The sequence below is a fragment of the Carcharodon carcharias genome, chromosome 23 (genome assembly GCF_017639515.1).
Source record: "Carcharodon carcharias isolate sCarCar2 chromosome 23, sCarCar2.pri, whole genome shotgun sequence".
In the NCBI taxonomy this organism is placed as follows: Eukaryota; Metazoa; Chordata; class Chondrichthyes; order Lamniformes; family Lamnidae; genus Carcharodon; species Carcharodon carcharias.
The window spans coordinates 18,541,294-18,553,799 of NC_054489.1; the positions used below are offsets into that span (position 1 = coordinate 18,541,294).

At 41.6% G+C, this 12,506-nt stretch overlaps 2 protein-coding genes across 4 annotated transcripts in view; one reads left to right on the forward strand and one right to left on the reverse strand.

Annotated features, from left to right (window-relative positions):
* Positions 1–2,533, reverse strand: part of becn1 (beclin 1, autophagy related) — a 47,643-nt gene extending 45,110 nt beyond the window's left edge. The window contains exons 1-2 of one of the 2 annotated variants that reach the window (XR_005946683.1): positions 2,301–2,527; positions 1,019–1,147 (exon numbers count right to left, since the gene is read on the reverse strand). Coding sequence is in view for 1 of the 2 variants with exons in the window: in XM_041217590.1 (XP_041073524.1) it covers positions 1,019–1,145 (127 nt within the window). In the remaining variant the exon portion in view is untranslated. Of the gene's footprint in view, positions 1–1,018; positions 1,148–2,300 lie in introns of both variants that reach the window. The other variant, XM_041217590.1, reaches the window with a different exon arrangement.
* Positions 2,534–2,563: 30 nt separating this feature from the next.
* Positions 2,564–12,506, forward strand: part of psme3 (proteasome activator subunit 3) — a 30,636-nt gene continuing 20,693 nt past the window's right edge. Inside the window, exons 1-2 of one of the 2 annotated variants that reach the window (XM_041173369.1) lie at positions 2,564–2,689; positions 7,887–7,919. In XM_041173369.1, coding sequence (XP_041029303.1) covers positions 2,648–2,689; positions 7,887–7,919 — 75 coding nt within the window. In that variant the 5' untranslated portion in view covers positions 2,564–2,647. The remainder of the gene's footprint in view (positions 2,690–7,886; positions 7,920–12,506) is intronic. The other variant, XM_041173370.1, reaches the window with a different exon arrangement.

Consider the following 12,506-nt stretch of genomic DNA (forward strand, 5'->3'; position numbering starts at 1 on the left):
TTGCTCCCCCTCCTAACTATACTCAGGTCCTATCACAACGTAACCTTTCTGCTCATTCCTGGCATTCTGACTACTACCACCGCACGTCTATGGTCTCAGGCTCTACCCACAACATCCCACTAATTCGGAACTGCACTACCACAGCCTTTCTGCATTTCCTTTCTATTACAAGCCTTCAGTTTCAGTTCAACTCTATTCACACTTTGTCTCACCCAGTCAACATAAAGAAAAAACAGACACAATGTCAATGCACAAAAATACTACCGCAACATGGACAAGTTAGACATCGATATATCCTACAACTTCCCGTGAGCAAGGAGGTGGCTGACCTATCAGTATATTACAGAAATAAAACAACATTTTGAACAGACTGTTGAGTATTGTTAAATTTGATCAGTTTAGTCAGGCAACTTTTTGTTTAGACATAAGCAAGTTTAAAAGAATGACACTGGCTGCAAGGCAAATACAATTATTTGAAAAAAGATGGTGCATAATTTTACATTTGTGGGGCACTATTGTCCTATTAATTCCAACTTACGGGAGCAAAAATTAAGCTCTTAACTAATATTGTCAATAATAAAGAAGGATTTGCATATATAGAGCACCTTTCACCACCAGACATCTGAAAGCACTTTACAGTCAATAAAGTACTTTTGAATTGTAGTCACTCTTGTCATGTAAGAAACACAGCAGACATTTTTCACACAGCACAGCAATGTGATCATCACCAGATAATCTGTTTTTAAGATTTTGATTTGAGGGATAAATATTGAAAAGAACGTCAGAGTGAACTCCTGTACACTTCTTCCAAATAATTTCATGGGATCTTTTGTAAGTGGAGCAAGGTTTAACGTATCATCCAAAAAACAGCACCTCTCGTTACTGCATCGGAGTGTCAGTCAGATTTTCTACTCAAGTCTCTGGAGTGTAACTTGAATCTATAACCCGCTGAGGCAAGACTGCAGCCAATTAAGCCACAGCTAACAATAATGAAACAGTAGTTATTACAACTGCATACCTGTAAGTTCCTGAATTGTCACTCTATCCAAGACATTGAAGGATGTATCCAGCTTTAGGGGTTGACTACAGCGCTGGCACACAAAGCTTACTTGCATGGTGGAGCTTGAAGACTTTGACCCCTCCATATCTATACAAGAACAAAGGTGAGAAAGCATGGAATAATAGATAATGCTTTGGCCCACCAATACCATCCCTACTACAGACCAGATACAAATTTGCCCATCATGGACCCTCCCTGACTAATTAAACTATGGGAAGGTTCTACATGAATTCTCCCTAATTACAATCAACACTACTGATTAAGCATGAAAACACAAAGGAAAAAATTACAGAGGCTGTCTATTTGAAACATAAAGAAAATGCTGAAGGCACTAAACAGGTCAAGTCAGTATTTGTGCAGAGAATAATTAAGTTAACAATTTGATCCTAGATGCATCATCAGATCTGAGATCTGCACAGCATCTAAAGACAAACAAAGCAAAGGGAAAAAGATGAATAAATCATGTGCATACACAAAGTAAAATGACCGATAATCATTTAAATGGAAAACAGAAGACGGTTCAATGACTGAAGTGATGTTAACATGAGATAATAGGTGACATAACGAGGGAAATATAGGGCATTTTTAAGATGTAGAGAGCATGTGAGTTGGGTAGGGATTAAAGCAGACAGAAACAGTATGATAAACTGGTATGAAAAGCATAATGTAGACCTACCAGCCAGCATGATGTTCCAACAGAAGATCGCCATCCCTTCCCACCCATAAAACACTCACAAGTATCCCATGCCACCAAAAGTTTCAGATGATGGAGAGTAAGTGGCAGCTACAGTTTTGGTCAGAATCAATTAAAGTCAACATTACAGCTAGTGACTTCAAAGTGCCTTCAAGAAAAAGGTACAGCTCCTCAACGTTACATCCCCATTAAGAGGTTAAAAAAATAATTACTGGAACTATAAAATTATACAAACATCAAATTCTGAAAATGCCGGCTTAGTCATCAGTAAATTTTGATGTTATCAACTTAGTTACATGTTCTCCCATCTCCTTATCTAATCAAAGATCCCATTGAAACATTAACCTTTCAGATACTGTCAGCGTTTTGTTTCCTCAACCTGAAACACTGACTGATTTCCCTCCCCTCAATAAAAGCAAATAAAGCTGCTATTCCCAGGGCGGGAAGAAAGGCTTAAGCCTGTGTATCTGTGCCTCATGAAAACACTTAGCATAACATGCAGTGGGAGAAACAAAGCAAACGTTCAGAGAGACAGTGGTAACACACCTTGTTTCCTGTGCAGTCCGGTCAAGGAGGAAGGTGCCTGCAGCGGAATCAGCCTCCTACTACCGAGACGATGCTGAATAACTCAATGTTCAGACAAGCACATGGTCGCGTCCTGGTGGGTGGGCAGAAAGTTAGAGAAAAGTTCCCACTCACTCACTCAGCACTTTGTGATGGTGATATTGTTACTCCTTTTCCTCCTCCTCCTCCCCCCCATCCTCCTCGAGGCCGGAAGTGAGAACACTTCCGGCCGGCTTGCGACATTGCTTTGCCATATTAAAGCAGCCAATAGGGAGGCGGCTGGCCGGCGCCTGACGTCAGCCGCTGGGCTCGCGCTGACTCTTTGCAACATGTCGGGGCTACTGAAACTGGACAATGCGCTCAGGACCAAGGTAGGGCCGGCCCAGAATGGGCGCTGCTCCGGCCAGACTCTCAGCCAACGGTGTATGTACCCGCCTCGCTGACCCCCTAGAGCTTGGAGGGACCGGGTTAGGCTCCCCATCCCGGTGTCTTCTGCCCCTTTCCCCCCTCCCCCGGAAAACCCATTCGTTGTTGCAAAAATAGATTTTTAGACCCGCGGCTATTTTATTTAACCTCACATTTCATCCTTATGGGGTTTGGGTTCTAACTTGGCAGGATCCTCCCAACAGCGGTGATCCGCATTCGGCCTCGGCCTCTCGTCACGAGAAAGCCCACATGTGGTTCAGGCGGCCTGCAGCTACATGTGGGTTTGCTCCCAACCCAGACATTACCTTCTCTTTAGTTCTGAAGGAGGGTCATGTAGACTCGAAACGTTAACTCTCTTTCTCTCTCTCTCTCTCCACAGATGCTGTCAGACCTGCTGAGTTTTTCCAGCGTTTTCTGTTTTTAGTCTAGACATTATCCTTCTGGCTTTATTTATTGACCTAGAATAACAACACTGGGAATAGCAAACACACATGGTTTGTTATCCACCCCCCGCCCCCACTGAACCTACTTTTTGTCACCCAGGCACCTGTTTGTGGCACTAATCTGGCACTTTAGGAGGCACAGGCTTTTTAAATATATGGCAGTTTTATTTGTCATCTTAAAACATTTGATCTTGTTTGGGGAGAGATTTCATTAAAATGGGATATGCTTCATTTTTTTGCTCATAATGGTGATGGCACAATTGAAACTAGTATCTTCCTCACATTTACTCCATCTCCTCTCTTTCAGGAGTCTCAATAACTCTTCAGCAATGCCTCCAGTAAACTCCCATCTCTTTCTCCCCAAACTCCCCATTCCTGTTGTCAGAACTCACTCTCATATAGGGTATGTTAAATCATTTGTAAGCTGTTGCAGGCATTCGTTTTCCAGGCTCTCGGGGGACCTAAATTTTGACTTTTTGCTGAGATGGAATTGACTTCTGCAACCATGATGTATGAGTTTAGGAAATGCAGGGATATGGTGGTTAATGGTTCTGCTACCAGTTATTTTAGAGCTAAGACTTGGAACATTGGAGATGGCAAGGTGTTGAGCAGGTGCACAATGTAGAATGGGGCAAGCCAAAGGGATAAGTTAAGGATGAGGCACTTGGGGAGTCCAAAGCTAGGGGATAAGGTAGTCACTAATAAATCTAGTGAGGAATTAAGGAGAAGCTTGTTTATCCAGAGGATGATCCTATATGGAAAGTGTTGCTGCATGAAGTAGTTACTAATAGCAGAAAGGAATAGAAAGAAATGCTGAAGGTGTTAGATAAAGTAGGGCCAAAAGGAGGCTTCTGTGGAGCATAAAAACTAACAGACCAGTTGCATGGCCTGTTTCTATGCTGTAATTCCTGTTCAATAATTGTATAACTTTAAGGCAGTTAACTGCAAATAAATATTACCTGGGATTTGTAGAATGCTGGATTGTTCTCATTTACTTCCAATCTGTAGAATTGCTGACCCAGTAATATTATTTGCCATAAAAGCAAAAAACTGCGGATGCTGGAAATCCAAAACAAAAATAAAAATACCTGGAAAAACTCAGCAGGTCTGTCAGCATCTGCAGAGAGGAACACAGTTAACGTTTTGAGTCTGTTTGGCTGTTTTGTTGAAGAGTCATACGGACTCGAAACGTTAACTGTGTTCCTCTCTGCAGATGCTGTCAGACCTGCTGAGTTTTTCCTGGTATTTTTATTTTTATATTATTTGCCATGGTGTTTTTGTTAGGTTTGTTTTATTCTTTCACGGGATGTGGGTGGTGCTGGCTAGGCCAGCATTCTTTAGGAGGTGGTGGGGAGCTACCTTCTTGAACTGTTGCAGTCTGTGTGGTGTAGGAACACCCACAGTGCTGTTAGGAAGGGAGCTCCAGGATTTTGATCCAGCGACACAGAAGGAACAGTGATATATTTCCAAGTCAGAATGTTGGGTGGCTTTGAGGGGACCTTGCAGGTGGTAGTGTTCCAATACATCTGCTGCCCTTGTGCTTCTGGGTGCCAGAAGTTATGGGTTTGCAAGGTGCTGTCGAAGGAGCCTTGGTGTGTAGCTGCAGTGCATCCTGTACATTCTGCAGCCACTGTGCGTCAGTGGTGGGGGGAGTAAATGTTTAAGGTGCCAGTCAAGTGGGCTGTTTTGTCCTGAATGGTGTCCAGCTTCTTGTGTTGCTGAAGCTGTACTCATCCAGGCAAGTGAATAGTATTCCATCATGCTCCTGACTTGTACCTGGTGGATGGTAACCACCACCACGCACGCACGCGCGCGCGCGCGCGCGCGCACACACACACACACACACACACACACACACACACACACACACACACACACACACACACACACACACACCACACCCCCCCCCACCCCGGGCCCATTGTCAGATCAAGGCAGTGTGTAAGGGAAGGAAGGTAATTTGTGGTACTGGCCTTTTCCTACCAAACTTTGCTGACCCCCAGAATTCTTAAGGTTAGTCTTTTTTCACGATTTCTGGCATCATAAACTCAAACTTGTGTTGAATTGCTTGAATTTCTACCCTATTCAAAAATAATTAGTCACATAAATATATTGGTTATGGCTAGTACACTTTCTATAATATGTTTAAAGTTGTCAGTTCTACATTAGGATGTGATAAAGTTCATATGTTAAATCCTAAATCAATATTCAAAACACTACAGCTGTTACAGAAGATTATAAAGCAAAAATCTTTAACTCAAACCCGTGGCTCACTGCCATTTAGTTTTAATGTCAAATCTTCTGCATTTAAGTTGTGTCTCCCAAATATTTACCTTTGGTTCTTGTCAACGCTAATTGTAATTTTTCTCACTTTCAGCATTCTGTTCCTCCACAGTTAGCTTCCTAACAAAGCTAGGATCAATGTATAAATTTTCAGAAGTATTTGATATCCGCAAATAATTAAACAACTGTCCATTTGACACTGCCCTCCACAAATCACTGTAATTCATTAATTGCCCCAGACTTTGCATTTATTTTTAGAGGCATCACATGCTTACTCTAAAATCAGCTATATCTCCCATTTAAAGAGTGGACACTAAACCCTTCTAAAGCCCTGAAATATGTCATGCTCATACCATCATCACATGATTTTTATATTGCTGGCAGCTCTTTAAGGTACTTCATGTACTGCAGTGGTTTTCAAATCTATTTATGGTTGAGGCCTCAGAAATATAGTTGTATTCCTTGGGATCCTTGTACTGTAAACTTTTTGTTATTTGGCACTCTACCAACTGGAATTCTGTACTAACCAGAATTTCTGTGAGGTCTGTTTTTGACTGGAGATGTCTCTCGTCCCTCAGAAGCTGACACTGACACTTGTTCCCTGCCAGTCCCACTCTTTCAGAACTGCTAGAGAATGTCAAAATCACCGGTGGTTATCCACAGCCTTCCTCTGTGTTCCCTCAGCACCGTTCACTACATTCACTGTCTCCCACACCTCTCACAGCACCTCAACGCCCATGTCATCGTGAGATCACCCAGGAGCTTTCTGATTGGTTGAACATGTGGAATTCTTAGGTAGACAGCATTTTTGATTAACTAGCACCATCCATTCACTGTGCATGCCAGATAATCGAAATTTTACTGTACTCCTTTCTGGAAGATGTTATTGGCTATCCAAAGGAGAACAATGCATTTATTGTTAGGACCTCAATAGATCGACAAATAAGAATTAATGCCAGATTGACTTGGTCAGAACTGAGAAGTAAACATAATAGATTATAAAGTCTACAGGAAAGATAAAGAAAATTGTAGAGGGGCAGTAATCAGGAGGAAATCCACATCAATGAGAAGAGAGAATATAACAAGTTACGCATGTAGTGGAGACTTTATAAGTAGATTTAAGAGTCTAATGGGAGTTGTATATAGGTCTTCTGATGGTAGTTCTGAAGTGTTAGAATGTCTAAACACATAGATTAGACAATCGTGTAGCAAAGGCAGTGTGGTTTTAATGTGGGGTTTTAATTTCCGTGTGGATTGAGGTAAGCAGACTGACATAAAATTGCAGAGATTTTAATAGATTAGGTGAATAAGTAAAACAGTGACGAAAGAATTTCAATGTAAGCAAAAATGAGTTCATCCACTTTGGACCTAAAAGTATAGAACAGTGGTTAAGATTTGGAATGCATTGCCTGAGAGTATGGTGGAGGCAGATTCATTTGAAGCATTCGAAAGGGAATTAGACTGTTACCTGAAAAGCAAGAATGTGCAGGGTTATGGGGAGAAGGTGGGGGGATAGCATTAGGTGAGTTGTTCGTTCCGAGAGCCGGTGCAGACACAGTGGGCCAAATGGCAAAAAGTGAGAAATAGTGGAGGTCCAAAAAGACTTGGGGGATGGGGAGGACCACATACGTAGAAAAGATGTCATGGACAGATACATAAGTTAATCACAAAGGCTAATGGAATGCTAGCCTTTAATATCTACAGGCCTAGAATGCATGGAGGGGGAGGTTATGCTACAGCTGTACAAAGCCCTGGTTATATCACACATGGAGTACTGTGAGCAGACAGCATCTCTTTGGAAGGACGCATTGACCTTGGAGAGAATGCAATGTAGATTCATCAGAATGATGCCTGGGTTAAATTACGAGGAGAAATTCTACAAACTGGGGTTGTGTTCCTTAGAATTGAAAAGAATTAGAGGGGTTATTTGATCAAAGATTGAGATATTAAGGGGAATCGATGGGATGGATGGAGAGAACCTGTTTCCTCTGGAGATTCTGGGACTAAGGGGCATTGCCAAAGAGCCAGGCCTCTCAGGAGTGAATTTAGGGAACCTTTATATATGTAAATGTGGATAGAAGTTTGCAACTCTCTTTGCAAATAGCAACTGATTCGTTGTTCATTTTAAATCTGAGATTGAGGTATTTCTGTTGACCGAAGGGATGTGGGGAAAAGGTGGGCATTTGGAGTTAGGCCACAGAGCAGTCATGATCTCACTGAGTGGCAGAACAGACTCTAGAGACTAAACGGTCCTGTTGCTATGTTCCTTCAACTGAAATCTGATGAAAGATTCTTAGAAATCAGATCTTTGCAGATAGGATCCAGGAATCCCTGTTCGAAAGGCCATGCAATATTGTGGCATATTTTTCAAATTACACTAGCCATAAAATAACTTGTTTTTTTTCTCTTTCTTTAGGTGGATGCTTTCAGGGAGCGAATGACTGCTGAAGTAAGTAGCAATTTAGTTTACAAAATGTTGAAAACAAAAATTGTAGATGAAATATCCCTTGATTGTTTTTCCCTCTGGCTTTGCATCTAACCAGTGTCATTCATTATTTGCTCCCAGGAGACAATCAGCTCCCAGGCCCCTGCCTTAAACTTCCAACTGGAAACATGAACATACCAATTGATTGACTTGCTCTCTGATTTTTATACATAAACCCAATTTGAGTTTCATTCCATTATGTTATTGCTATTGGGATCGTGGGTCAGTTTCTGACAGGAGTGGGGTAGGATGGTTGTGTAGTTGGGCAGGTGGTCACATCCTGTCCCTCGCACTGTTTTGTGAGAAGGGAATGAGGATTATAGTGCTGACCTTGAGTCTTATTTGGAAGATGTCTGATTCTGTAGCCCTTCAGGGGCTTCAGCAATGCAGCATACAGATTTGATTTCTTCTCCCACATTAGCCACCAGCTTATTTCCTGATGTTGGCAATGCATTTATGGAGAAGCACTAACTGAATGCTGGGTACCTCCCCCAGTGGACGAAAGAAAGTTAATGAGTGATTTGACCAAAGATTGTTTAAGTTACCTTTTGATCGGTTCAAAACGGCAGTGTTGTAGTGCTAGGCTTGATGCCAGCCTAGCCACATGATGGCATGTGATCTAAGATGATTGGGGATCAAAATAGAGACTTCACAGCCTTGTCCCTAAATACAAAGCTGACCAAACATGTTTAATCCTTGGAGCCCTTGTAAGGAGGGGGTTCTTCTCTTGCATCTCTGCTAACATCTAAGTGCTGGAGGTAAAGTTTTCTTCCCAACTGTAGCACTTTCCGCGATTGGGTATGGTGGGGATAATTAATATTTGCAATGACAATATTATATTATTTTTAATGTTGCTCTATTATACATAGTAATTTTCTTTTAATATTCTTGTGAAAATCACGAATTCATATGTTTTAGAATATAACTTTTAGTTTTAGGAATGTGACTTTTAACCTGGAGGTTAAAGTGTTACATGTGAGATAATTGGAAACATTTGGTTAGGAAGTAAGTATGCACCTCATGTGAATGACAACTCAAAGAAAACTAGGTTTATTAACACTTGTAAGATGATAAACAAGTTACCTTTTAAGGTCAGTGGTCGAGCTGCAAAACCTTGGAGGTCTTCTATCTTAGCTTGCAATGGAGCCAGAAGTTTTCCACTTACTTCAATAAAAAAATCTGAAAGCAGCATTGTAAACATGAGGGTTTCTTCATAGACCCAAGGAGTCTGTAGAGAGGGCAGTTACATCCGTTAGAAAAATAAATTATTCATATGGGTTGCAGAATCAGAGTTATCGCAGGTGAAATAATTTGTTTACATTTCTGTTTGAAATCATGCCACACTATCATAGAGATGGGCTGTGGGGGTAGAAGGTTCTTTTTAAGTAATATGGGTGTTTGCTCAAAATGCAGGCAATTGCTGTCTTGTTTTTATGTAGACTGGATTGAGCGAGCCAGCAGGAGATGATTGTTAATCAGGCCTCCACTTTTAAGCAGTAATAACTTTATTGTCCACTATGCAGGATGTGGATGGGGCTCAAACTCAGTTTGGATTTTGAGAGGGGGATATTTGCCTAGTTTGCAGCTAGAGGAAGAAATCTGCAATGGTCCTCACAAAGCTCTGTGGCAGTGAGCAGTCAGCAGAGTTAGCTTGGAAGCTGTAAGAACGCAGTTGGGTATCTGTCAGCAACCAGAACAAGCAGCTGAGGCATCCATAGTCGTGAGATATTAAATAAAAGTTGAGGCGTCACTTAGCTAAATAGCTAATGGAAGATCCCCATAAAATCTTACCTCTGAGAATAGCTGGAGCACTGAGGAGAATTAAAGTGAATTCCGGCAGGCTGTGGAATATCTTGTGGGTTGGTCCGTAAAGAAGTAAATGAGCCTTCAAGATTGTAATGTATAAAAGAATTATTGGGTGGGAAGCAAAAGGTGGAATTGAGTTCATAGCATAAGTAATAATAAACCATAGTGTTAAGTTAATAGTGCTTGCTTTGTCTAATTCTTACACGCAATAAAGTTTGGTTTTGTTTAAAAACACAACATCTTGTGGCATAGCTCTGTCAGTTAATTACGGAGTGTTCGGATTTCCCTTTAAACATCAACAGTACATAACAGGATCGTAATAATGTGTGGTGCCCTAGAGCACTTGCCTTAATGTTTTATGTTCTGAGTATTGCTGAAAAAAGACATTTTGTCGGAGCTTTTTGTCTTGCAATCATCAGGACAATCGCAAGAATACCAATGTCAGGGGAAGCAACAACTTAATGCTGTATGAGAAGAGAGAGTGCCGATTGGTTGGCAAGTGGACTCTGATTGGTAGAGATGTAACGCTTTCGAGTGCAAACCCGTTTCCATCTGTTTCAGATGAAGTTACATTGTTTCATAGTTTGCCATTGTGAGATTTGAACTCTTGATCTTGGGGTTACAAACCCAGTACCATAACCACTTGGCTATTTAGGCCAAGCTGATTGGTAGAGATGGTGGCATGGAGAATGCACTAGTTAATTGTGACTGACATTTCAAAATGCTTGGCTGTTAACTATAAACCAGGTAACTTGACTCTGGTCAAGGCATTGCCCTGAGGAATGAGTCAATGAATGACCGTCACTTATTTTGTTTAGCTGAAACGGGCGCAATGTGTGTACATGTTTTTTCAGTCTGCAAAGAACAGGGCCCTGTGTATTAGTATATGTAGCTTCCGGTACACACATGTGCCATACTGCGAGCCCAACTAACAACCTTAAATTGTTTGTCAATGTAATTTTTAGCACACTGAGGAGTGTTTAATAAATATTGTCCAATTGCGGCATCTAATGTTGAACACTGTGTTTTGAGTTTTGCAAGCACGGACTGGTTGGGTACAGTCTGTACCTTGCCCATTGCGAATAGCAAGCGGAAGGGACATGCTCTTTAATACGATCTGCCAGTCTTTGGGATGTATAGCCTACACACCTAGCATCCCACTGACACTGAAATTCATGTACCACATTACTTATTTGTGTGATAGGCAGAACATCTTTGGCTGGATGGCAGCATCCTGTTAATGGGGAATACCACTTGTGTTGCTACTGCATAGTAGCAGCATGAAGAGGCTAGCTTCCCCTGTTGCTCAAATTTTTGAGATAGAAGGTGAGGGTAGACTGGGTGCTTTTCAGGGCCTAAAGTGATGGCCTTAGACCTGATATACATTCCGAAATGATCTGATCAAGGTAGCCACTATCCCAAAGGATATCTGATGCATCCTACTTCAGCATCAAGCTTGCATGATGAGCAAATAACAGGGGCCCTATTAATGCAGTTGCCAATGAGGCCAATTTTATAGCGCATGGAACTGTAAGAATCCTAACACCTGTATTGACCAGTAATGGTAGGTTTGCGATAGACCATGGTAGAGAATACCTGGCAGATTTCTTAAGTAGTACGTCAAGGAAAGGGAGTTCATTTCAGTATAAAGTTTCAGCATGACATTGATATTCCTGTGATTGCCCTGATGAATGCAAGATGAAGAGCTTTGACAAGATGTTTTTTTCAGCAATACTCAAGTTCTGCCCTACCAAATGCCTATTTGTTTTATGTTCTGTCTGGCGACGCTTGAGCAACTCAACATCATTTCTACAGGTTAAACAAAACGGCCTAGTTATGTGGAAGTGTATTTGAAATTAAATGGTCTCAGTTTTTAATGCTTAACGCTTTTGAATGCTAACAGTCTTAAGTGCGTCCGTGGCACTATTTTGAAGAAGAGCACGGGAGTTATCCTCGGTGTCCTGGTCAGTATTTATCCCCCAATCAATATCACAAAGCAGATTATCTGGTCATTATCACATTGCTGTTTATGGGAACTTGCTGCGCAGAAATTAGCTGCCACATTCCCTATATTGACTACATTTCAAAAAGTACTTCATTGGCTGTTGGTCGTTGTGAAAAGTATTTTACAGTAAATCCCATTTTAAATTGCCCAGTTCAGCACATTTCGCTAATAAGGCCAGTATGCGAGCTTAACGTCAGCATCTTTTGCTTTAGTGTTGTTTCATGCCAGCAACAACAGAGCTTGCATGACCCAATCAGCACCATTTTGGAGTGGCCTCTCCCACTCCCAAAGACACACTCCCTTTGCCAAGACACTCTCCCACGTCGCTTTCTGCCCTGACCCTCCCACTTGCCGCTTCCCTACCCAGCCCTTTCACTCATAGCTCCTCTCATGCCCTCACTCGCTTCATCCCTCTCATCACCCCTCTCCTGAGCCCTTGCTCAGAGTGAGGGTTCGGGAGAGGAAGCAGTGAGCAGAAAAGTTGGACAGAAACGGTGAGAGCCGGTCTGTGGGAGAGGCAGTGAGAGGTAGCGTATTTCTTTTATGTTTTTAAGTTTATTACATTGTAAAAGTTATTTCATTTGGGAATATAGGAATTTAGGAATGTACGGTATTTCAAGTTACAAGGTATAATTTTTTTTTCTGACAGGACAGATCCTACATAACCTAATTACAGCTTGCACAATGGTTGTAATGGGAAAATCTGATTCACTTAAATTGTTTCGCTTGAAGTTTCACTT